This window comes from Haliotis rubra, unplaced genomic scaffold, assembly GCF_003918875.1.
Source record: "Haliotis rubra isolate DU_JTF1 unplaced genomic scaffold, ASM391887v1 Scf111, whole genome shotgun sequence".
Lineage (NCBI taxonomy): Eukaryota > Metazoa > Mollusca > Gastropoda > Lepetellida > Haliotidae > Haliotis > Haliotis rubra.
In genome coordinates, this window is record NW_025765015.1 from 696,414 (window position 1) to 723,575 (window position 27,162).

Consider the following 27,162-nt stretch of genomic DNA (forward strand, 5'->3'; position numbering starts at 1 on the left):
AGTTGATATTGGTTACAAAGACCATTAGTAATTTGATTCTAAAATGTATGGAGAATTCAGTGATGCATTTGTCGCAGGTAAATGTGATATACACGCGTGATGTAATTGGCATCTCATTACCGCCCTCCGCTGAACTTGATTTTGTAAACACTATCCAATATGACGGAAAACGACTTCGGCGCTCGTGGTTTACAAGTGTATTTTCAGAATTATCATTAGTGATTTCATGAAAACCTGATATCACTGATCATTAATATGCTATTTTTGAAATTCAATACATCTGAGTAGTAATTATCCCATTTGAACATTTGAAAACATACACCAAATAACGCTGTGAATCGCGGATTTCGTAATGTGTCAAATATATACATTTATGGTGAAGCCCCATTTTGAAAGTCCATGTTATTTCTCCATCAGGATCCATCGGTAAAGTTGGGTTTTCTCAGTTTTCTTTGGCTTTCCATGATTACGGCTGCAAGGGATGTACCGCGAAGTTGTTTCGCGCCTTTTACCGGTGGTTTAAAAACGTTCGAAAATCTAAAAATAGCACACCGCGCCTTGACGTAAATCCGTTAAGCCGGGCGTAGTAACGCCTAGGCTTAACCGACGTTGTGCATGACGTGTAAGAGGAGGGCGCTGCTAAGCCCGACGTAGTGTGTTACGCCTGACGTTAGCTACGCCCAACATGTGCATATGGCCACAAGTGTTTAACTTTGAGATGAGATTGCATAAAATATTGAAAGTGTGAAACTTTGTTTAATCACTTTGTGAGCATAATGTTCTGAATGGACATGTCAATTTATCTTGCCTCACACATAAATGTCGTTATCTGATTGGCTGAGCGCTCTTCTATTATTTTCAATGTACCCTGCTTACAAGCAAGTAACATTTTCTCTGTACCCCGCTGGGAATGACAAACTCATTTGGTACTTCGTAGTAGTAATTCTTTATCTCGAATAACATTGAATCAAGTATGATGTACGGAAATTACCGATATTTTGCGAATGCAAATTGATGGAAGGGAGATAACTCTAAATTGTTTTTCTTGTGACGTCTTGTAGTCTGGTACTCCATACTATGATCCGATACTCGTGCTTCAAACTGTTCAAAATTACCTTTGAGGTGTTCCGTAAGATAAATACGTTGTTCACTGGTGGCTTGGGCCCATGGGTTGATGTATCCTCGATGTTTCTTTATGTTCCCCACGCCCTTCGGGCTCAGGGAACATAAACAAACATCATGGGTACATCAGCCCATGTCCCCCTCAAGACCAGTGAACAACTTATAATGTATATACAACCTCAAGTATATAAGGAAAGTTTCTTAGCTTTACTTAAGCTTCACAGACATAGGGGTCATGGCATAGCCAAGTGGTTGAAGAGATGGTTAGACGGAATTAATAAGTGGGTTTGCTTCCCAAGATGGGTACAATGTCTTAAGTCTGTTTCTGGTGTTCCTCCATAGTGATGAAGCATGCTGCAAGTGGCATAAAATCAAAATCGTCCTAATTAAACAAGTCACCATAGTAACTATTCCCATTTGTTTCAGACAATAGTGAATCTGAAACATTCATATCCCATACAACTATCAAAACTGTATTGAACTTTTCAAATATTCAAAACTTGGAAGACAAATATAATGTGATCTCTATATTCAGGAAATAGAAGAGATAATATCAAGCAAAACACACTGCAAAGTTTTCAACACTAATCACTCAAGTCATACCAGCCCCCATTGTTCCACGAGAATGTCATTATGACTATGTTCAGACTGCTTCAAGTGATTAGTATTCAAATCAAATGAGTTTCAACATGAATATTTAACAACAACAGTCAGCAATTACCATCACAAAAATTGTAAATGATCTGTTGTCATGGCAACATTTCATTTCAGCACCATGGTCATTTAAATTTCAGCAGATTTATGACTTGAACAAGTATTATCTAAAAGCATTAGCAACTGACAATTTACAGCTAACATTCCAGGAATCTTGGGGTGGGTGTGGTGGGGTAGGGGGGTATAAATCTTACAATCTGAAATAACACTTACTGCCTACAAAATGGGTACAGCCTGGTTTTTTTCAAGGATCATGGGAAATAATACTTGCCAGTTAAATTTTGCCAGTAGCAATAGTTGGCAATTGAGGATGAGCTATTTTAAACTGGCACTCAGTTTCAGCGTGCCTAGAGCTTATGATCAATCTTTCATCGAAAATAATACAGGGAAATATGAATATTAGCCATCCATTGTCATAAAAAAAAGCATACAGGCTCTTCATCAATGTACCAATATCCTCTCCTCATATATGAGTTACGACAGGACGGTTGTGTATGAGCAAGGGAATCCAGTAATACTTTCACAACATATATCATTTCTTTAAAGCATGGTATGCATCTTTTAGTAAACAAGACTACTGTAAGCCACTTATCAGGAGTTCCCGGACAGCACCACAAGCATATAATAACCAAGTATACCATGTTAACAAATCCATACTGAAGTATGCAATGTAACACTGTTATCTGGTTCTAAAAGAGTAGGTTGTATGTCTGGATTCATGTTTGTAATCTATTACATTATTTTTCTCCAACTTACATTCATCATTGTTTAATTTAAGCAAAATCTAGTAAAGAATGTGAAATTATAAGCAAATTTCATGAACTCACAATCAACAACAACAAGGATCAGATTACCACTTTTGACACCTTGAACTTTAGTTGACAGAGAATGAATACCTATAGCCTAAATGCAACACTTGTTAAAAGGCAGTTTGTAGTAGTTAGAGTATTAGGGTACAGGTCAACGTTTCCCTGACTGCCCGCCTGAAGCCTGAGACCACCAGGCAACAGGAATCAGCTGTACCTATTGCTATACTTATGGTTATTATCAGCAGAATTATTTTTGTAAAAGCTGCAACTAAACTTACACCATAACATAAATTGTTGATAGAAGATATATATATCCCTATTAAGATAATATTTTCAGATACAATTCTTTTGATCACTGCAAAATTCTTGAAAGATATAAATATTATTACATATTCTTTTCACCAAATAAGCAGTAGATTGGGAGAAAGTGTGTGTGCAGCTTATTGTCATTTCCAACATAGTTTATGAGAAACATACAGGGTCAGCTGCAGCTGGTTTACATCCTTGTTCCTATATCTCAGTCCTGTCTCAGGTTGTAATGTCCTGCAAGTTATTGTTTTTAACTATTTGGATGACAAATATTATAAGGTCCTGTCTGTACTCCTTCATTTTGAACATTTATTAGTCACCACTTAGCAAGTAAGGCACACAGACCAGTGCATACCTGATTCCAAGTCATCTGATTGTTTAAACAAACTTGATAATCATGACCCAAATGATGATAATCCCAAATACCTCTGACCGAAAATACAATAAAAATTTCCAATAATCTTAAATGCAAATATCTGAAAACATAAAATCAAATATTTAAATAATATATAATCATGTTGCATCACTTTGAAGCTTAAACATTTAACCCTAAATTGCATAGTTCTACTACTTATGCTATCTCATGTCATACACTTTCTCTTGTTCTTATGAGTCATGAAGATTATTGACCCTAGTCTTTAGGAAGATGACCACCTTCAGTGGCATAGTTTACAAGGAGGCTGGCCTCAGAAGCTGAACCCCAAGTGCAGGTCATATGCTCAACTTGTGATAGGTTACTTCAGAAAACCCGGTTATAGGGCTACTATACAGACTTTGTCGCACACATCCAACTCAATCAGCCACCACTGAAGGTACTGATGGAAGAATGAAGATACATGTAGATGAATCTTGGACAAAAGATTGTTATTCTGTGGAGCTTCATGTTGAATCCACTGCCCTTGTCTTGTGAGGGTTGAGAGCATCAAGAAGAGGTAGAGTAGCAAATGTGGCCAAAAGAGTGTGACTAAAAGCAGAAGCATTTTCTTGGTAGCCTGAAGCCGAGGAAGGAGGTCTGTTAGAAGGAACATGTAAGTGTTCCTCTCTTTTACATGATATCATCAGAGTGTCATGATCCAAAGCTAATGAACCTGGGAAACTAGGTGTTGAATTGAGTCAAAGAGGTCCACCCATTTGACTGGTGATCAGCAGGCATATCAAATGAAATATCTCTAGCTGGTGACAGACAGGATCTTGTGCAATGATGTTCTGAACAACTGGAACATGGCTGGTGAAGAGTCTGAAGTACCAGATCTAGCGAGATTGGTAACTTCATTGATCACAATCTTGATTGATTGATCACATACAATTGACACACCACACTACTGTCTGACTGAATCACAAGGCTGGGCAAACGCCAACATTGGACTAATGAGAGACAGCTGCAATTCCAAGTCGTTGATGTGAAAGGATTTGTCATCTAACAACCACAGCCCTGCCACTAGTTGACAGGTAAGATGCACACCTCAACCCTGTAATTACGCATTGACCAAGAGATGGTGTGTTCCTATAAACAGAATCAAAGAGCCTCTGTCGCAAACATTCAGCTCTCTTAGGAACCACTGAAGGTACCGATGGAGGAATGAAAGTAGATGAATCTTGGGTGGAAGATACGTAATCTGAACCTACAGACATAAAATGACTTGGAGCGGTCATAGCTGCAATTCTTCTCTAACTGTGAGAGCCAGATCCAAAGGTATTAAATTTGATTTGAATGGACTTGATGCTATTTATTGTAATGTTTGTCTTTATCACGTTACTTTTGAACTGGTATGAAAGCGGACTAGAACCATAAACATCAGTCACCATGAAGACACCACATTCATACAGGCCAATCACTTCACAGGTGAGTCATGTCCAAGCAGCCTTTGTAAGAGAGGCTGTAAAGAACCGGCTGAATCCTATTGACTCTTCAAGCAACACAGAAAGCCCATCCCGGGGTATGTTCAGTACAAGAGTGAATGAAGTCAGCACTCAGCTTTATTTCTCCACAGACGCCTGTAAATAACCCCCATTATGTGCACTGGGGTACAATCAGCCAAGTCACCACCAAGTTTCACCACCCACTTCATTTATGTTACCTTCTCAGGCAAAGACTAACTTTATGATAATTCTACTCTTGAATCCCTATGGATTCAGCAACTATAATGTGACTTGTAACTTATGAATATTCAAACTGGATCAGTTCTAAAAGCATTTGATTTGTCAGAAACTACCACAGTCGCCATGGTCACAACACACATATCGAGTTGAATACAACATCAATAAATGTTATCAAGTTTTTGCCCAGAAGCAAATCGTAGACAAGCAAATCAACCTGTACAGGCTAATGGTGCTGAGAAAGATGGAAGGTTCGTATCTTTTCACTTACGGATCAGTGACCTGACAGGTGGTGGTAATCGGAATCAGAATGGAGGGCAGATGGCAGCTCATAGACAGATGGCGTGTTTAAGCTCTGTTGTATAACAACCTGTTGATCTTCTTATTGATTTGAATATGTGGTTGTCATGGTTCTGCTTCAAAACTGATGTGTGACCTGTCTCAGAATAATCACTGAAGGAATCCCATTGTCACCATCTTGTGCTGAGAAGGCAAGCTGCACTTTTGTAAGAACTAGGTTCACGAACTGTGTTCTTTCTAAACAGCCAGATTGATAATCCTCCTTCAAGAAAATGGCACATGCAGAGACTTGACATGACCTCGCAAGCTAAGAAATTTGATTTGTCGTGTACTTTATGTACAGCGTCTGTCATGCAGCTGAACATGATTATATAGAAATGATACCTCAACAAATATACAAAATACACATACAGTGAGTGAGTGAGTTTAGTTTTACGACACACTCAGCAATATTCTAGCTATATGGGGCGGGTCTGTAAATAATCAAGTCTTGACCAGACAATCCAGTGATCAACAGCATGAGCATCGATCTAAATTTGATAATATCCCACTCATGCTAACTTCTGGTTCTGGGTTTTTTCACTATGACAGCTGGTAGGGTAATCATGATTGAGGCAAAACTCATTCAAACTTTATTTGTTCAAAATGTATAGTACGAATACGGAACTTGTAAACAATGATAATTAACACACCAAAATAGTTCTTGGAACAGTTATTTTGGACAAGATGCTGAGATTTACAGTCAAACAACACCAGTAACTGTCACATGTTGGGATTCAGTAAGGTTTCCTATGTATACAAGCCACATAAAGAAACTGTGCACACAGAAAATTCCTTTCAGAATTGGAATACAACACAGAAAAGACGAAATGATGTAGACACTTTATAAGCTGAAGTATCGGGCCACAACAACATGTCAAAAGAACATGAACAATATCCGTAACGATGACGTCAGAAGTTTAAAATTGAGTAGGGGGTCACACGTCGAAGTCACAAAGTCAATAACGGGCATCGACGACGCATAGAGGCTACCAAATGAGCAGTGAAGGCCTGGGGAATGTTTGGGACGTGGTCACTCCCGTCTGGAACCTGTGTCTGATATGAGTCACCCGAATCCATCTGTCCTGTCTTGGCGTCGTTACTCGGGGACGCCAAGAACATGGGTGGTCGGCAAATCATTACTGTTTCCATAACGCCTGACCAATGCAAATATCGTTTTACGATGACATTGGAAATGTGCTGCCATCTGTTGTTGGCTCATGCCTGCTCGAACCATTCCAATGGCTTCATGACGTTGATCAGATGTTCATCTTGGCATGGTGTGCATGTGACTTCTCATGTGAATTTGTGAACGTTTGAATGACCAAAGATCAAGCTTTCGACAGTGACAGCAATTTCTGAATTTCACATGTTGTGTGCAGCTGCACAGGCTGCACGTGCAGTAACACATTGCAAGTCCATTGGCCACCATCAATGACGTCACGTCGCCTGGCAACTGCATGAGCGTTTGATTGTCTCCAATACTTGCTATGTTCACACCTTTATTTATGTATAAAGACGCTGTCTGCCTATCTTTATATTTTCTGTGTGCACAGTTTCTTTATGTGGCCAGTATATAAGATGGCCCACTTTACATCTCTCTAATCCTTGGTACAAAAACATGCCTTATACAGGATGTTGTATGGTACATAAGATCTGTGTGCAGGCTATAACTCAGGCATCATCATTGTCACGTTTCATGCTCTTTTTATGAAAGTTATTTAGGATGTATTTTGGTAGGGGTGGATGTCAGCCTTAATGTGGGAACAGATCTCCCAAACACACCATTTCATTTATGTGCAAAGCATGCATTTGGTTCTCAATATGCTATATAAAGTCTTGTTAAGTTGAATTAACACAGTTGAACTTCATACTGTCAAGGGAGATCTAAGGAGAAGGTCTTTTTTTTGTAAGTACGTTTCTGGTTTCTTTAGCAAAGTTAAATAAGTAAATTAATCACTTGGTGTTGAGGATTAAGAAAATATTTGTCTTTTAACATTGTTACTCGCAGACACTTTGGGTAGCATTTTTGGTGTTATTATTTTAAGAATGTTGTTGTGTTAGATGTGTTGACACGACATGTTATGGTTGTCACCACGTGGCTAGCGAGTAGGTATTTTATTATTTCAGACTTGGGGAAAATTGCTCCAACTTCGTATTCAAGAGTTCATCAAATATAAGGCAGTACTACACTATTCTGGATAACAACAAACAGACCTGTTACACATCATATACAGGATTACATCCATGGACTATTTTGTTGTGGACATTCTGTGTTTATGGACCATCAGTGAACTTGTGTGTACTTTTGACCATTGTTTGCCTCGCCATCTGGATGTGATTGGATTTATATTTGTGCTGATTAGTACAAGATGCCCTGATTACCTATATTATCTTGTGGAGAATGTCACTGTTTCATGCTACTGTTTGTGAAGTGAGGCTGTAATGTAATAAACATATTTGGCCTAAACAGGTTTTATTTTCCATTTGTAGTAATATGTGCTGAATATCCATTGGTGTACTTTTGATTTGTGACCATCATCAATCTACACTTATCCAGAAACTTTTCTGCCACTATCCTTGATCAGTCTACACTCATATTACATTCTCTATCGTTCATTGTATTAATAGTACATACACTGGCATTGACACATGACTAAGCTACAGCATAATGTGCCTCTGGAATTATGCTTTGTGTGACGGTGCATGTGTACACACACCATGACGCACATATATATATTGTCAGGGATAGGTCACTCGCTTGCTTTCTTTACCATTTGTACTAAATAACGTGTGCCTCGTCATGCTCCAACACACAGTGACTTGGTTCGTTCCCAGCGCAACTTCGGCTGCGTTTAACAGTACTTCAGCCAGTGTATTGTATCAGTTGGAATCTTTTACAATGAATGAATTAAGAGCAAGAATTTATATGAATAGGAATGAAAGAAAAAGAACAAAAATACATATATGAATGAAAGCATAAATGATACACCACGGTCATCCCCAAACATGTTAAAGAACGCAAAACTATCGGTAAAACACATGTGTTAACATCAGCTGTCCTTTTTTTTTTTTTTTAAATCTACTTTGAGACATTTTTTACATTAGTAACTAATTCAGATATCTTATTGCATGTGTGGAATGGCATGGGTATTGACAGAATGTTAACTGACACTGTCACAGACCCCTCAAAAACAAAGTTTTGAACTATCACAAAGCATTGTAAACACCTTTCCAGTTTTGTCAAATACTAAGATCAACAAGAAAGAAAGAAGTTTTAGAACTATATTATATAACACTCAAGCATCACAAGCATCAATGGCGTATCAGAACAGATCGGCGATATGTCATATTTTTCACACACCTCAAATACACCCTAACAAAAAAATTAAATTATAAAACTATCACTATTACTTGCAAACACTTTTCACCTGATGGTATATTCCCCTCATAAAAATTTAAAGGTGTATGTGAAAGATGTTTTAGAACACTAACTAGAAACACTCAAACAACGCCCTGTAGTATTTCAATGGCAGATCGGCGATATGTCATATGTTTCACACACCTCAAATACACCCTAACAAATTTGTTTTAGTTATAAACTTATCACTATTACTTGCAAACATCTTTTAACTAAAGGTATATTTCCCTTCTGAAAATTAAACGAACATGTGAAAGAAGTTTTTAGTGATAGAATTTAGTCTTTCTTCGCTGTGTACTGAGAATTGAAGCCAGTGAGCTACAACATGCCGACTTGAAACTTTACTGCAAATCTACTGTACTATAGTACTGTCGGAAATAGAAAAAAACTATTTTCTCATTTATCTCTACAATTTATGTAGTTGATATGTGAAATATCTGAAGTTAAACTAAGTTCGGCCTAACTACAGTCTCAGTGGTAGAGAGATAGTAAAGTCCTTTTTCTCTGTTTCCTGGAGGGAAATTAGTGCAGAAATGAGCAATGCGGGTTTTTTTCCAAAAGACTTATTTGGAACAGACCATGGCTTTATGCAAATTAGTGTGCGACGATATTGTATTACAAAGGACACTTTTTAAATGCCCAATTTGAAATTAGACGTAGATTCATTATAAACGATAGCTGACGTAAAAAATAATAACTTTTATGCCGAAACTATTCAGGATGTAGCTACCATGCAGTCTCACTGTCACTATAAAAAGAAACAGCTAGGAGGGGTCGCCTCAAAAGCAAAACCTGGGGTCGGGCTTGGGGATAGAGATAGAGATATCAGCTAAGATAAGATAATCCTTTAGGGCAATTATACTGGGGAGGTACACGGCACGTCATAACAATTTATAAATAGTATCCAGTCTCTTACATATCTCAACGTAAACTTTATGAAAGAAAGACACGTAAGATGTTAATCAGTAGATGAGACAGTCAACACACATGAAAAAGCACAAAATATCTTTGAGATGACCCCTTGTGCCTGTAGGCAGCACGTGCATTTCATGCCAGGTGAGTCGACGGTCCGTCGTCATACCTGGCTGAGCGACCTAATTGCCATCTATAGTCTGATCTATTGTTTTCAGCAGCTATTGATATTTTTGCCCGATTTTACGAGTGAACATGCTTTACTGGATATCGTATTACACATCCCACTGAACGCCCAGTTAGGCCGAAGTGGGTTATTTCGACATATCCTATTTGCAATTGTGTCAATTTTAGGGATACAGAGTAACAGCCTAAAAACAGTTGTTTTTTCTATTTCCGATAGTACTATAATACTGACACTAATAACAATTATTTGACTTAAAATGAAGTGACAGAATAGGTAACTTATCTTCTACATGTAGGTTTTCAGTTGTCACAACACTCAGCGTATGTAATCAGCTGTTGAAAATAAACCGGGCTCAATCTTTAAATCTATGCTGCAGCCATATTGGCTACACTGGTCAAGTGACGAGCCGAGGCATACGCTAAGGGGCTTTCCGAGGAGTGGCCACTCCCCCTTATATAGTCTCCCTGATATTATATATATCATATTGAACATGCTGAACACCGTCTTTCTCACAGATGAAGTATCAATTTACCATACAAATCGATTGAATCATTTTCCTGTAGTATATACATGAAACTGTTCAGAAATATGTGTTTCTTTTTCTCTCAGATAATTAAGATAATTGTAAAAATACACTGAAAAAGTAGACAAAAAATATACACGAAGTGAAAGTGAGTTTGGTGAGTTAAGATTGGGTCAGTCCAAACTTTGGAGTTGGTTTGAAACATATGGTTTCTTGAAACAGGTTGGCAATATTAACAATGATCCACAGTTAAACTCATATATAGATCACCTCATGCTGAGTTTGTTTAGAGAAACATTCTCTCAAAGGGGCGCTCCTTTCAATTATCAGGTCTCTTTGTTGCTAAGCACTTCAAGTAAATGATTCCAAAGATATCATGTACACATCATGTAGGTAGACACAGCTCTAGATAAGCTTTATCCAATCTGGGTATTTTACTGATGGCTTCTGTTATAAATGGTTACTACTGATCTTCAGTGGGTACTCATATTTTCCAATACCCACCCCTTTTTTTCAAATGTGGGTATTTTCTATAAATGTATATGTAATTTACAAAATGTTTAAAAAGATAACTATAGGAAATTGTTTGTACTTCCAACATTAACATGGTCGTTGTTTAAAGAGAAATACATGCTATGTCTGATCAGGTTAGACGTCTGAATACTTGGTGTACCATCACCAGCTCACACACGTGTAAGGGACAAACTTTGCCGACTGACAATAAGCGCAGCATTATAAGTCTCATTTCATCAATTTGTTTATTGAAAAATAACCATGGAAACATAATTTTCCATGCATCCTGAGTTTGTTTTTTTCGAAAGTCTATTGTCATCATGTTTCTTCACTGGTGAGTGACAGCAGTAAGCAAATATGTCAATATTCTACCAATAGCAGCCTCCGATTTAAAACAATTTCCAATAAGTTCATCAATAATTTCCTTTGCAATGACAGAATTTTCAAAAGCTCGATTTCAAACAGTGACAAATGCCGAAATTCTACTTTTAGATGAGTGAATGATGTTATACACCAACCTTAAGTCAGGCCAGTAGATCAGTAGTTAATATCACAGGTGAGAAACTACCCTACTGGGCCTAAACACATTATCAGCCAAGGGACATCAGTCAACTCTGTAACCAGCCACTGGACAACCGCGTTAACCAAATTACATGACAATGCTCCAACTGGATGAGTGAGTCTGAATCGCTCATGTCTGAAGGTCTAAGATATTTACTATTTTATAAGTGAAGCTAAGGCCAGACCAATTTTATTCCTTGTTTTACAGATTTTGGTCCTCAGAAAACCTAAAGGCAGGATGAAATCTTTTCTTTTTTTTTTGAAATCAGGAGTCAAAGCAAAAACCAACAAAGCAAAGCAAAAACCCAGTTTTTCAAAGGCATTGTTTTTCAAGTTAACACTCGCTGAAGGGCTCGAAACACTGATTTCTAGCACAAATATTGATAGATAATTCTGTTTAAAGTCTCTGGGAACAGATACCAGTGTTTTAGTGTCCAACAAACTGTCTTGCGTAGTTGAAGTCTCGCTCTTGTATATCTTAACATTAGGATTTTATTTTTCGAGTGGGGAAAATTTATTTATATTTTTTTATTCCTGAAAAAATATGACCGACAGATCCGTAAAACAAGAAATAAAATTGGTCTGGCCTAATGAGAACATGTAGGTGTGAATATAGCTTGAAACATAACCCGGACAAATCTGGTTTCTGGTAAGCTTAGAGTGGTAAGTCTGCGCAGCAAAATGCAGCTCCCAAGTGAGTATGGTAACATTGGTTTTATGCCACATTTAGCAATATTCCAGCAATATCACGGCCTCAGCTCCCAATGACCACTTTGGACAATGCTTGAGGATCGTGTATGCAAAAACGACCAAAAGGTCAAGCAAGCAATAATGATGGTCAAGTATTTATATTTCATGTAAAAAATCTGAGCAAGATTGTTTAGATATTATTTCAGATTGTCAATGTCAAATGCCAAATGTTAAGTTCCAGCATCATGCCCTGAGCAAACATTACTTTGTTAAAAAGTGGGATTTCTAAAAGTTTCTATCACTCACAGGTGTATTTTAACACTGAACTCTATGGAAGAATGTACAACTGATGGAGGATTAAACCTTCATCCATTTTATTGGTCATGTCATGAGTGCCATCCAAGTCTGGAAAGCTGAATAACATCAGTTACTTGTGATTAACAGAAACATAAATAATTCCAACCTGGGTATTTCTACTGACATTTACTGCACACTAGGGGCAGAATATCAGCCTCAGAAAAGGTCCAGAAAAATGCTCCAACCTCTTGTGGATTCAGTTTCAGGAGAAAATGTGAAAGACACAAAAACATGCCCCTGTCTGAAGTTTTCAGCACAAAGTCATCCTGTTAACCATATTGTATTCATTTGTCAATGGGACGGAGAAGGAATGATAGTGAAATGTGAAAATAAAAATATTTCTATACATCAGCAATTTCCAATTCAATGTGTACAAAAAGTTTCATGAAGAAATATTGAACTGTTTAACAGTTTTTCCTTGCAAATAAAAACATAAGAAAATTCCCAAATTGTCCTGAAAACATTCACAAATTATTTTCTAAAATTCCTTGAAAGCAAAAGGAAATAGAACAGTGTGGTCCATGCCTAATAATGGGTAACAAGATTCAAGAAAATAAATATTGTACTGTTTTTGAGTTACACTCTGGAAACAAAACTGTGACAGCAAGAGCCAGTCTACATTTCCCCTGCAAAACTCTAGGGGATATCCACAAGACCAGCTTCAGGTTATAAATAGCAAAACCACACTGAAACCCCAAAACATGGCGCACAGCAGGGAAATATATTCCAGACCACAAGTTACACCATCCACAGCAGGGAAATATATTCCAGACCACAAGTTACACCATCCACGAGGTTATGTACTAACCTAAAACACACCGACACTGTCAAGTACTAATCCTTGCAAGCTAGGCTTCATATTATGCTGGCTTCAGTGACCTGGCTCCACAAATACGTCTGCAAACCTTTCAACATGTTCAACAACAGTCAAACTTCGTGCATTCACAGAGTTCTCTTTCCCTGTGAAATCATCCAGTTTATGAATTTCCATACTATTGAATCATAAACTGTAATATTCATGTGAGAACAAGATCCTCTCCTTCTGAACTAGTGAAGTTACTCAATTCAAGAAATGTTTGCTTGAAGCAAAATAAGAGGGGCATTCAAAAAGTACTCAGCCTTACTATAGTCCGTTTGGCTCAAAAGCGGACCGATGAATTTGCAATCTAACTCGAAAACTAATAACCATAAAATACTCAATGAAGCACTGATCATAATGAAAACGTCAGACCAACTCTGAGAGTTGTTTGCTGAATTTATGTCCTAAAAATAAAAAAGTTGTTTAAAAAACTATCATTAAAATACCTACACAGTTCACTATTTGTTACGAGGGAGGAGTGCAGAGAAAGGGACAGACGGGTGTGCGAGAAAGGATGGAGACGGCACAGCACAGGTTAATGAATCAATAATTTTGTCGGCACTTGTGCACGTGCTTCTCTAACACCTGTATGAATAAGTAAAAACATTAGAATAAGTTATGTCCTTAGGGACGTTCAGAATTTATGGGGGAGGGGAGAAAGAAGAAATGATTTAAGGGGGGTCAGCCATTTGTTCTGGGGAGTTAGGGGGGTCAGCAATTTTGTACAATAAAATATTTGAAACTAATGCTTAGAAATTACAGGAAAGGGAGGGGGTCATTGATTTTGTACATGACATGCAGGGGGTCACTTATTTTGTTTCTAAATTTTAGGGGGCAGGGGGTCATTCACATTGTACATGTTTCTCCATTAAAATCATCATCACCCCCCAAGCCATAAATTACGGTCCCTTATGAAAGGGGGATGGGTTACTAAGTGTCTCCAAAACAAGGGGGAGTCACTTTAACAAGCGATTGTAGTTTCAAATTGTTTTTTTATGCACTTTAATGAAGTTTGATTCTATCGAATATCCGCCTATTTCAAACACACAAAATGTTTCTTGCATATTTTGTTTCCTGAGTTTATGATGCATTTATTGCAGATTTTGGGGGTACCAAGATAAAAAGTCAAACAAAATGGGGATCGTGAGGCTGCAGCATAGCAAAACCAATTTGTTTGAAGTTGATAGATAATATGTAGAAAAACATAACATAAAAACAGCTGCATTTGTATCATATTTCAAGGTGAGGCTGACTACTTTGAACCCCCTCATAGCATCCATGCAGTCTGTGTTAGCATAATGCCAAAAGTCTGCTGTACATTGCTGTATAGACTCAACTTCCAAGATAAAAGCAACCCACTTTGTTCAAAGGATTAGCCGATGATATGTTGATTGATTCTTCATCATTGTTTAACTGAACTGAATATTATATAGAACCATGGATATCATGAACATAGATGTCATATATGCTATTTCAGCTGACCAGTGAGACACGACATTGATGCGAAACACCTGAAGCAATCAGCTGAGACTAGTGAGAGATGAACAAGGGTTACTTCCGAGTGGCATTTTTAGAGGATGGAAGTCACATAGAACAAGTATATATGGATGACAACTTCTTTAATTCTAGAGCACAACATTTCGATACAGGGTTCTGTATCGAAACGTTGTGCTCTAGAATTAAAGAAGTTGTCATCCATATATACTTGTTCTATCGAACATGGGTTATAATATCCTGAAACGCTTTAGATATTTTCAAATACTATCTTGTTACAAAAAGTAAAGTGACATCGAACAAGTTTCTTTGTACACCTTTAGATGTATGACATATTGTTCCTGTGTATGTGTTGATATTAAAAGATATATTCCTCAAAAATGGTTATAATATCGCTTTAGATATAATTACACTTTTTTTTCATTTGCTGAACAAAGTGGTTACTCATAAAACTGTTCCATATGTAAAAATTATCTGGCAAATAGCAATCAGTTACTGTAGCAGTATAGCGCTATTATTTTATTTGAATGTTTTTAGTAAAAGGTGCAACTAAAATAACTCGATATTGGGACATATATCTTCATATAACACTTTCATTCAATCACTGCAGCAAAATTCTTTAAAGTTATATTATTGGGTGTTTATTTAACTGAATCACAGGTATTTTTATGAAACGTGTGTACAGCTGATTGCTAGTTTCTGGTTGTGTTTATGAGAACATACACATAGCAACCGTTAAACGCAGCAAAACAGAAAACACAATTCAAATGGTAAATCATGTGTGGTGATTATTTATCTCAGATGACACATTCTATTGACCAAGTGTATCAGCTGTTCCCTTTTCTTGAGTCTCTCAAGGGATACTGTGGACTTTCTCCACAGTACTAATACTGATGTTTATTGAAATCTTGCATGCATTATTCAACAAGAGTAAATACATGTCTGTTTGACTGCACATGTTTATTGCATATCCCTTGTTGTCAAAAGCAGCTTATTTCTTTGATAATAGCACTGAACACAAGTAAAACCTATTGATGTTATAGTCCATAATATGCAAATGACCCGAAGTCGGATGCCTTGTCAACATGACCAAAGAAGTTAACTCCTTCAGAAAGCTGACAAGGTAATGATGTCATCTATCAGGGCTACAGATAAGGGGCGTACAGGCATAATGTACGCCTCAAAATCAATTAAGTACGACACAATATAAGATTTCAAGCGTATCGTGTACACACATAAATACCTTCGTACGTCTAACATTTAATTTCCGTGCGTATCGTGGAAATGGAAATCTATTTCGGATAAATACTTGTTGTCAAGAGTTTCTTTGCGAAACACGATTTGACACATAAGGAAACCCAGACAGTAGGAATCCCTTGCGTTGCCATGCAACGATATGCGTCACTATTTTTCGATTGGCTGAAAACTACACTGTCATATTTATATCCAGTCGGACCTGACATTTCGCGCATCACACAGTCGCTCAGTTATTTCTCACGCGTCTTCAAATACAAATACATGGTTGGAAATAGTGATCGATCAAACGTCCAGACAAACCACATCAACTCGCTCACACAAAAACATGTCAGTACTCCTTCAAAATTCTCAGTACACCTCCATTTGCAATATGATGTGTAAGTACACTCACACCCCCAAAAGTTATCTGGAGCCCTGATCTATGGGATGACTCCACGCCCTGCTACATAAAGGGCAACTGTAAACCTCTCTGAATAAATGACAGTTGCAAATCTCTCTGCATAAATAACAACTGGGAACCACTCTGAAATGACAAATTTGCATCTCTCTGACTAAATGATAACTTTGAATCTCTTTGACTAAATGACAACTTTTTAAATCCCTCTGAATTAATGACAACATTAAATCTCTGAAACTGAATAAATGAAAACTTAAATCTCTCTAACTAATGACAATCTCTCTCACTAAATGACAACTGTAAAATCTGTCTGCATAAATGACAACTGCAAATCCCTCTTAATAGGTGACATGTCTGTCTGAAAACAAGTAGATTGTAACTGTTGAAGTCTCTGACTTAACAGCACCTTTTAACCTCTCTGATCACATTAGTGTTGGGAATTGGTTAAAAACTCATTATTGATGATTGGTTCATCACAACCGATCAATCATTGAAAATAATTGGTTAGCATAATTTATCAAATTTTCCTGGTTTTGTTTGTTAAGGCCTGACCAATTATATTTCTTGTTTTACATATTTTTGTCCTCAGAAAACCTAAAGGCAGGGGGAAAAAAATAAAAAATAAAAATCACCAGGTAAAGTAATATTCCTTTTAAATAATAAAGTATTTTATTTTTGGCAATTTATGAAGTGTATATGAGGCAAAAAATGATCCAAACCATTTTTGGCCAATAAAAACATGAGGATTATATTTTTTGGGCGGGGAAAATTAATTTTTATTTTTTTTCTTATTCTTGAAAAAATACGACCAGTGGATCCGTAAAACAAGAAATAAAATTCGTCTGGCCTAATGGACAAAAAAAAAAAAAAAAAAAAGTTCTTTGATGTATTTTTGCAAACTGCACAAAATGCATTTGCAAATTTCACATTTTAAAAGGATGACTAGTATGTTAGGAACATAAATTTCCTGGAGTCTTAAAGGTCACATGCAACGTAAAACACAACTTTGCAGATTCTGATACCTTTCGGTATGGACTTACCGAAACAAATCATCAAAAATGCAAATTCAACTTATAAAGTTGAAAAATAACGCGATGAAAAAACCCGTGTGAAATCGTAGTTCAAACGATTCACTAATTTTCCCCCAGAGCTTGGGGAATTCAAGTGGTTTCAACAGCTTGGCTGCGCTCATAGCACGTGCGCAGTGAAATAGGTTCGCGCAGCTTGGAAGCGGGTTGTCCGGTGAATACTCAGTGAAGGCTTTGGTGTGAGCTATTTTTCTAATGTTTTGTTGATATTTCACAGGCGCGAGCTTTTTATATGTTATGACAGTAGATTTACTGTTTACATAATTTCATTTGTCTATTTCACCACACGTTCTTCTTACCGAGTAACTTTCTCAGTTCGATACTTAAAAGCAATGTCATTATTTAGCGTTGACAGAATTTCTAACTGTGATAAAGATATGTCGTCACAGACAAACCTCAATGTCTGTTTTATTGACACCAATGTGTCTGCCTGCCTGTCTGCTAATGACCATATTCAATACACAACTGAGATCACTGACCACATGCAATTTGAACTTAACACCAATCAGGCTATACACCATAAACAAAATGCATTGATTTATGGCCCGAGTTCGGTCTCTGTCACATTATGTAATTACACAGACAGGCAGGTGTGATACTTGTACACATGACATGTTATGATGTCTGTTGATTGTAAAATGTTATACACAAAAAATGAGCATTTATTTACAAAACCCAACATCTCTATATATACACACACACAATGAGCCGTGAGGAGCATCTGCAAATGAACCAGCCGTAACACTTGAGTGCACACCCACCCGCTCTGACTGGGTTCGGTATCCCGGCTGCTTCATTTCTTGGGAAGTAAACTCAAGTACACAATATTGCACTTTTGATTTGCGATTGTACACTTATAACTTTGTTTATATGTTTTTTCATAACCAGCAATGTATATTATATGTCATGAATAAGTGATAATTGTGTTTAAATTATGTTTGATTTTTGGGTTGCATGTGACCTTTAAGATAAATTCAATCATGACTTGGAACGAGCTTGTAGTGCTTATGAAATGTAACAGACAAAACCAACCTTGTGAAAAATATTGTTAATGCAAACAAGTGTTCCAAAATTGTTTGTGTTCGATTATGAGAAAACATGATTGATTGCTTGGTCGTTTAGGCACTGCGACCAATCTTTGATTATTACAAATAATCGGGCCACCACTAGATCACAAGAGAACAATCTGACCCATAAATACATCACATTTTCAGATATTAAACAGGACAATATACTTCTAAATTATTTTTATACTGCCATGCATATGATTTTATCTAAAATAATATGTCATGTGACAAGATCAAAGATTCGAATACATTTTTAAAGAGTTTTTCATTCTTTAGCATTAAACACTCAGCAAAGTATGTCTTAACCATTATATACATCACACTTCAGGGTTCCTTATGCTGTATCTCAGCTGACTGCAGGTGTATTCTGCCACAACAATCACCTGCCCAGGCTTACTACCATTTGTCATTAACTTAGAGCTTACTGCCTTCAGTTTAAAAGGCTTTAGTTTTTAAAGCGCATGTTAAATATCCAAATCCTCCTCCTCCTCCTCCTCACCATCAACAACATCATCATCAAGACAGACAACGTCACATTGGCGGTTACTGTCAGATGGTGATACAATATTTCACAGCACTGGACTTTGTGTGATTCACAATGTGGATTTACCTGAGGGAGGTAGTACTATATGGTATACAACTTGTGTATTACAATATATGAACTGTTTCAGTATAGATGCTAACACAGTTATGAAGGAATTGATATTATTATTATTGACTTCTGGGTTCATTTCTGAAGATGCAGCTTAATGACTGGATTGATGAAGCCAGCTCCAAGTACACACCTGGGTTTGATTAATTTATCTGAAAACTATTTCACCACAACTGCAAACAACACCCATATGTCTGTTCTTCATGCCATGAAGCAGCCCCACTGTCAGTATAAAACATCCAATGTGATACAACACAGTACTCAAAAAACTAGCTTTGTTACTTATATTCCAAATGTTTGCATACACAAAAGTCAAAAGCATTCTCGTAATGCAGTCAACAAGACTTCATTGTAAACTAGATGTACTGGCCAGAAATAAGGTTAAGAGGATGAATAAGTTTGCATGAAATTCCTGACCCATAAATAGTTTTCATTGTTTAAAAGGTAAAATCAGGACCTTTTCTTTTTACAGGCAGTCGTCATTCCACAAAAAATAACACCATCATAATATATGCCACCAAGGACAATATTATTTTTCATTAGGCCCAAAGTCACTTTAAATTATAGAGGCCTTTGAACATACATCAATTATTTATCACCATATAAACTAAAGAGAATAACATTGACGCCATTTGAATATAAAATAAGTTCAACTTCTATTCTTTCATGCTCTGCATATGTAAGGATTACGTGCCTATAGATGCATCTACCGTAGACTTAGCTTAAATTGGGATCAAAAACAGAAAACCCATTATGGGCCCCCTGACGGCTACAGTACAGGTGCTATGCCTCGCTGGGCGGACGAGTCGAGAATCACACATTCATGATAATCAATGGAGTCTTCAGTCGAATGACAACTGTTGCATAAGACCCACCTGAGATGTGCACGTTGAGCTGCAAGTAGACCCGGCGATGTCACCCACTGCTGTTGCCACAAACACTACGATGGCTAATAGCCTTGGCATGCCCATCAAAGATCAGTCACTTCTCAGTGTGACCACTTGCTCATCATATCTACGAAATGTCAGGGGGGAACAGTTCCCGAATTTAATCGCAAACATGTCAGTCACGTCTGAAGCTCGGCCTTGTCAGTCTCTCTATACACATTTCAGAAAATCAACATGTTTCAGTATCTCCTCCCCAGTTCAATCTAGCCATCGTCACCCATTGAGGGTTCGTGCACACTGCGACAACATGCGGGTTTGTTTTCAATCTCACCTAGAGTTATCTCCCATTCAATACAGGTGGGTATCGAGGACAGCCGTGAACATTATGTGTGGTTCAACACGATAATTGTTGATAGATACGGAAATTGTCGGAAAGGGGCGAGGTAGGCCGAGAGGGTGCAACGGAACAAGACAAACGTGCATCGATGCAGATTGTGTGCAAATAATGACACCGATTATGCTAACGGGTTTGTAGGTCTGTTTTATTCAGAGACATTGGTAGGCCTACCCGTCAGGGAATCGGAGAGTGACGGTAAGCAATCCAGCAATTCCAACAGCAGAGTGAGTGAGTGAGTTTAGTTTTACGCCACTTTTAGCAATATTTCAGCAAAATCATGACGGGGGACACCACAAATGAGCTTCTCACATTGTACCCATGTGGGGAATCGAACCCGGAACTTTGGCGTGACGAGCGATCGCTTTAACCACTTGTCTACCCCACTCACCGCCCCTCTAACAGAGAGCTACAATGTAGCTTCATACAAGTTTGGTTAGGTTCATGAATGCTTGTAAACGGGGGCATTTTCGTATGCAGTACGTGCAAGAAGTATTGTAGAGTTACTGTATTAAGCAACGGCGCAATGCGAAAGTGAAATTTTCTGGTTGTGTTGCATCGCGATAAGTATCACTGTCAAATAAACAGCAAGTAAATCACTTGCTCTGAGAAAGGATTTGTGGAATGGGTGGGGCTGCACAACTTATTTGAAAACTAAGGCTGAGATGTATTGAATTCCTATCATCCATCCAAGGGCCTCCGAACTTACGATAGTCCTAGCTTTATACCACGCTCAATAAGAAGTTCCATATTGTTATTGTCACTGTTTTGTCACCTGGTGCGGGAGTGGTCGACGGGTCGAAAACTGGATGTTTTCAAGTGTAAAAATAACATTATTAATTCACACTACCCTACGTGTGTGGCAGTTTTAGCTTTGGTAGGTTATTTTAATACTTGTGCAGGGGCGGATACAGCTTTTTTGAGAAAGGGGGTGCACACTATTGAGAAAAGGAGGGGTGCACACTTCATTTTCATCCGAGTTTCAATGGTCATTTAATAAACCTTCAGGGCCAAAAAAAGGAGGGGTGTGTGTGGGGGTTGGGGGTTGCGCACCCCTGCAGCCCAGTCTAAGTGCAAGCAATGGTTGGCTGTGCACAATGTACCTGAGTGCAATCGGTGAAAAACTTGCCATCTCAAGGAGACAAACATGACTGGGTCTGAAGACATCGGATAAAACGTGGGATAGACATATTAACAACTGCAGAAGAGATAAGTATAGATCTTTAAAAGGTGAGAGAAAAAGATCGAAAGTTTTAAGTGGTCATAAACACGCACCCAGATAATATGCTCTACAACATAGAATCGTTACATACGGAGTCTAGAGCCTTAGACTTGGATGCATGCTTCATGAAGGACAACCACATTAGGAAGAGACAGTATTTCCCAAACTTAACAATGGGAGGAAATAAACGTAACGTATGACCAATGTACGTATCATTTGTTTCGCAGGTTAATAAATAAAAGAGCACATGGTTGACTGTGAACAGTATGTTCTGTAAATTTGTATAGCTATCACTGTCAAATATTTATAACGCGTGAAATAGGTGTAATTGTCGTTCATTGATGACGCAGCCTTAAACTCATGTATGACCAGATTTAGATATATCTTTTCTTTCATATTCACATAAATGATCGATTATACTGGCAAACTGATTATTACCATATTGACAGAAATTAACATTTATTCAAATGGATTGGTAATATAACGGCATTGTATTATCAGCAATGGCTGGCTATATATAGTGACGTTATGAGGTAATTGGTAACATATGGCGCGGAGATCCATATTTCATCTGACAATTCAAGTTTCCTGTGTAGGCTGAGTACTCGTCACTACCGAAGTCAGCCTAATATTTACAGACAGTATTGTGAGATAAGTATTTGATATGAAGTAACGATGTAGGTATTTCATTCGACTAAAATGCTCAATCTGCTGGTACACTCCCCGACACATTTATGTCTATGGGAAGGGGGTGGGGGTATATTTTAAACCATTTCTTGCATAAGTAAATTGTTGTACAGGTGCATTATAAGCAAATATGATTGTTTTCAGGACATGATCCATACGAATATGTTTCATTCAACACACAAATAATCCAAACCCCGACATCGCCCCCAAAGGGGTAAGGGGTACCTATATCTTCCACTTTCTTGTTGCAACAGAGATTGGAAAGTCACAACCATGAATAAAAGCTTCTGATTGCCCAGTTACAATTATCTAAGCAGTATAAGTCCAATATTTTGTGACTACCTCAATAGTACCGAGTGAACTGACCTATTTTTACTTTTAGCATCTGTTCCAGTTTGTTTTCCTTTTTGTGTGTACCACATGTTCCCGTTCTTTTCCTTTTATATGTGACGGATACCTGTGGTGGGGCAGAATGTGTTCGCGTTGTTACAAACACATGTTCACCATGTCTATTTCACAGTACTTCATATGTAAGCAGAACTATGCAGTAGCCATTGGTGTTACCTGAGGTTACATATGGTCAATGAAGATATTTTATCGCTCTGTTTAACGCATTGTGATGTGTAAATGTAAATCATATGTTGTATCACAGATACACTGTTAAAGCAATTACATGCAAATATACTATATTTTATGTTTGCATTGTATGAATTCAACACACCTCTTTCTAAGGAGTGAAAGAGTGATCATTGTTTTAGGCCGCACAGGCACTCTCGTAGCTGTTCTCGGCTGTTGTTCACACAGAAATAATGGTTCTATATTTTATTGAGTAAAAAGAAGATAAGTGTCCCGTTATTTTGTTGGTGAAATGTCACACACCTAAATCCTAATCACTTCATTTAATCAAGGTAAAATTTGTATAATGTTTGCACCACTTTAAGCTGAGCAACATGTATTCATGATATTGACAGGATTTTATGGAATGAACAGAAAATGCAGATCCCACATAATTATATCTAGGGTCGATATTGACATGATTTTATGGAATGTGGAAAGGCTACCATAATGCTTTTAATTACTACCCACGTGTGTTGGCGTACGTGCATCTGCACATCAATGTACGTTGTATGTGCAATGGCGTGTGTGATCCGTTATCTGGCATTACGTTCCCCAATTATCCATGGGGTGGTGGCAATAGCTAAAGGAGATATCTGACAGTGTGCAAAGTGTTAATTCAACGATACATGTCCGTTTCAAGACCTCCAGATAAGCTGCGTATATTTGCTTAAAATACGCAAACTACATTTGAAAACAAGCATAACTTATTTCGGTTTGAGTTACTGGCACACATATACGCTGGAAGACATTGAACAACTGAAAATTTGAGCATAAGAACATATTTATTGAGGTCATAGCTTTTGGTTACATACATGGAAATGTCTACAAATACGGTCGTAGCATACCTGAAAAAAGTGCTTGTTCATACGGCAATATACGATGTGCATATGTTAGGAAGAGTTAGGAAGTATCGGGAAACATACGAAAATCCGGTCATAGCATGTATTTCCTACTGTATTTACGTTGTTTTAGCGGTGTATAAGCCGGCGTTTGGTCCCGTGAACACGATTCACGGAATTGCTGTGATGCCATGAGAAAATGCCAAAGAAGTTAATGCCAAGTTATTCAAAACGTTATCAGATACGATGTCAAGTGTAAAGGCAAGATAGACATAGGTAGAGTTCATAGAATGAGTGCCAATAGATCGGACAGACAACGAGCTGTTGTAAAACTTGGCAAAGTTTGAGCAGAACAGCAGTAAGGATGTCAGGGACATCACTTTCAAGGCCAGTGAACAATCCCCACAGGAATTTGTACAGATGAGTCGAGAACTAATCCCAGCCCAGCACAGAGACGGAGAGCCAAAGCCACACTACAGTGCTGTAAGCGACGTGATCTCGGACGCCAACAGTGACATCAACACAGAACATCGACCCCACGACTACACAGAGACATGATGGTAAACCTGTGTTATATTTAAATGTGGCATTAAATCTAAACTCCTTAATCCAGACTTTATTACGAAAATACCAGCTGGGGCATTTTTTTATTTCACGGAAACCAAGGCATCTGCCATGGATGTAATAAACATTCCGGGCAAAGTTGTCTACCTGAACAACAGGGCGTACATCTACCTACAGACGTACATCTAGGTGTCGATATTTACACTTCGCCACAATATTTGTCAATATGTTGAAATACGTTAAATTAAATCTGACATATAGATCTTGTGCATTTTCTCCAAGGCCTTTCTGGATACAACTGACAAGCTATATCGCGGATATCTTTACACACCAGCTGTAGCCGGTGTCTATTGTATCTAACCAAGAACAATGCAAGTAACTGGAGCATGAATCGGAAAATATTTCTGCAATATCAGATTACTGGAGATTTCAATGCAAGGACCAAAATGAAATAGATAAGTTTATTAGTAACAATAATCACATCGATGCGGAATTTACAGGAGGCGGTAGCGTAACCCAGTGGTTAAAGCGTTTGCTCGTCACGACGAAGACCAGGGTTCGATTCCCCACATGGGTACAATGTGTGAAGCCCATTTCTGGTGTTCCCCACCGTGATATTGCTGGTATATTGATAAAAGTGGCGTAAACCCATACTCACTCGCTGGACAACGGCATACCAGTTGACAGATCCTCAGTAGATGCAGAGACAAATGACTAAAGATTCAGGCAGAGGGAATTCCTTCACACGTTGTACCCACACGTTGTTGGGAATGGAACCCGCATATAAAGCATGCGACTTGATGGATAACAGCATCTTGTTTATTGCATAGGGCGTCGTTTCGGTGTAGATTTTTACACCGTTATCAACTTAAAAGTGATTTTCACCTTGTAGAATTTAAATAATACAATACATAGGAAGTGTATATGCCCACCTTGTGTCCTCACCATCAACAAAGAATACATTTAAAGCACATAAAGAAAAATTGCCGTGATAATTTTCTTTCAACGTGGTCAACTGACCCGAAAACATTTTGAAGTCTAATAAAACTTTAGATTGAGCAACTTGAAGGTGATATGATTATTTCAATGGTTTACAGGCTGTTAACGATGAAAATAGCAATGCTCATTCCATTGCTGATTATGATTTGTAGTCATGACTTGTTGGACAGCGTGATTATGGAAGCTGACCTGTCAGCAGCAACCAGAAATCTCAACATTACCAAAACCTGTGACTTGGATGGTATTTGTAATGAATATCTCAGGGCGTCAGCTACCATACTCCTGCCATTATAGGTACAACAATTCAACCACGTACTGGTTAACTGGTTACTTGTAATGTTATATATTGGGGTTACATTTTCTCAGTGATATAACACGATTCCTATTTACTAAAACAAAGGCAGTCCAAACGAAAAGGAACACTTTAGAGGCATAACCTTTGTAAGTTGTCTGCACAAACTCCATACTTTTGTCATCAGTATAAGCCCCCGATCGTATTCTGATCAAGTTAAATCAATCTTCAATTCCCTAACCAACCTGGATTCAGGAAAGGCTACACAATAATAGATGTAAACGCCTGATATAAAGGCCCTCATTGATATCTGTTGTAGTAAAAAGAAACGACTCTTTTGTGTTTTTGATAATTTTCAAGAAACGTGTGATACTGTATGGTGGTGTGGGTTGGGGTCAATGTTAATAGATGTTATTGTCAAAGGTTAAATATATTTGGGCATATCTTTTTCCTGATGGTACTTGTTCGTCCCTGCCTGGCGCTCGGCATTAGTGGGTACAACAAGGACTGGTCGGCTCGGAGTCAGTATAATGTGTCTGAGTGTGGTATTCATGCTTCACTGCGGCATGGTATCTCAGTGGGCTAGCACTATAAAACCAGCTTAAGTCTGGGCTAGTACAAGCAGCCGCACGCACACACACACACACACACACACACACACAGAGAGACACACACACGCATGCACGTCGTCATATGAGCGAAATATTCTCAAGCACGACGTAAAACCCAATTTCACCTCACCTTTTACCCGATGGCTGATTTTATAAGCCTCTAAAAGCGTTTATGCGGGCGAGCCTCCAGAACCCTGTGTATTGTTTTACAAAGATACGACAGCTGAAAATGTCCACCAGTTACATTTGTTTCACAACATCATTCAAGCAATATTATTGTATCCATCTCAAGTGTGCAGCTTTATATAGTCAGTAATGATTGAAAGAATTCACTTAAAATATTGCACGCGTATACTTCAAGGTAAGCAGTCAACCCCACGCATTCTAGTTTATGGTGAATTTGAGGATACAAAACTAGAAATATCATAAAAACTAAAATGATTTTAAAGTGGAGTAAAGTTTTACAGTCCCCAAATAAGCCGGGGAATGTAATGTGTCGACTTATATATAAACGGTATCAATGTAACAGATATGAAATGACATATTTGAAATAATTGAACTTGTTCTGAGGCCGTTAGCAACCCCCTTCCTATGATAACCTTTGGCCTAAAGAAGACAAATAAACACATCATAATAGGCGACTACCTCTGAATTTTTCCCCTTGGCGTTGTGAAGAAGAGA

General features: G+C 37.9%; 1 protein-coding gene across 2 annotated transcripts in view; it reads right to left on the minus strand.

Annotated features, from left to right (window-relative positions):
• The window catches only part of LOC124287941 (cell wall protein DAN4-like), an 85,374-nt gene extending 64,788 nt beyond the window's left edge, over nt 1–20,586 (minus strand). For both annotated transcript variants that reach the window (XR_006901348.1, XM_046724436.1), the window contains exon 1: nt 20,244–20,586. Coding sequence is in view for 1 of the 2 variants with exons in the window: in XM_046724436.1 (XP_046580392.1) it covers nt 20,244–20,339 (96 nt within the window). In the remaining variant the exon portion in view is untranslated. The remainder of the gene's footprint in view (nt 1–20,243) is intronic.
• Between the last annotated feature and the right edge of the window lie 6,576 nt (nt 20,587–27,162).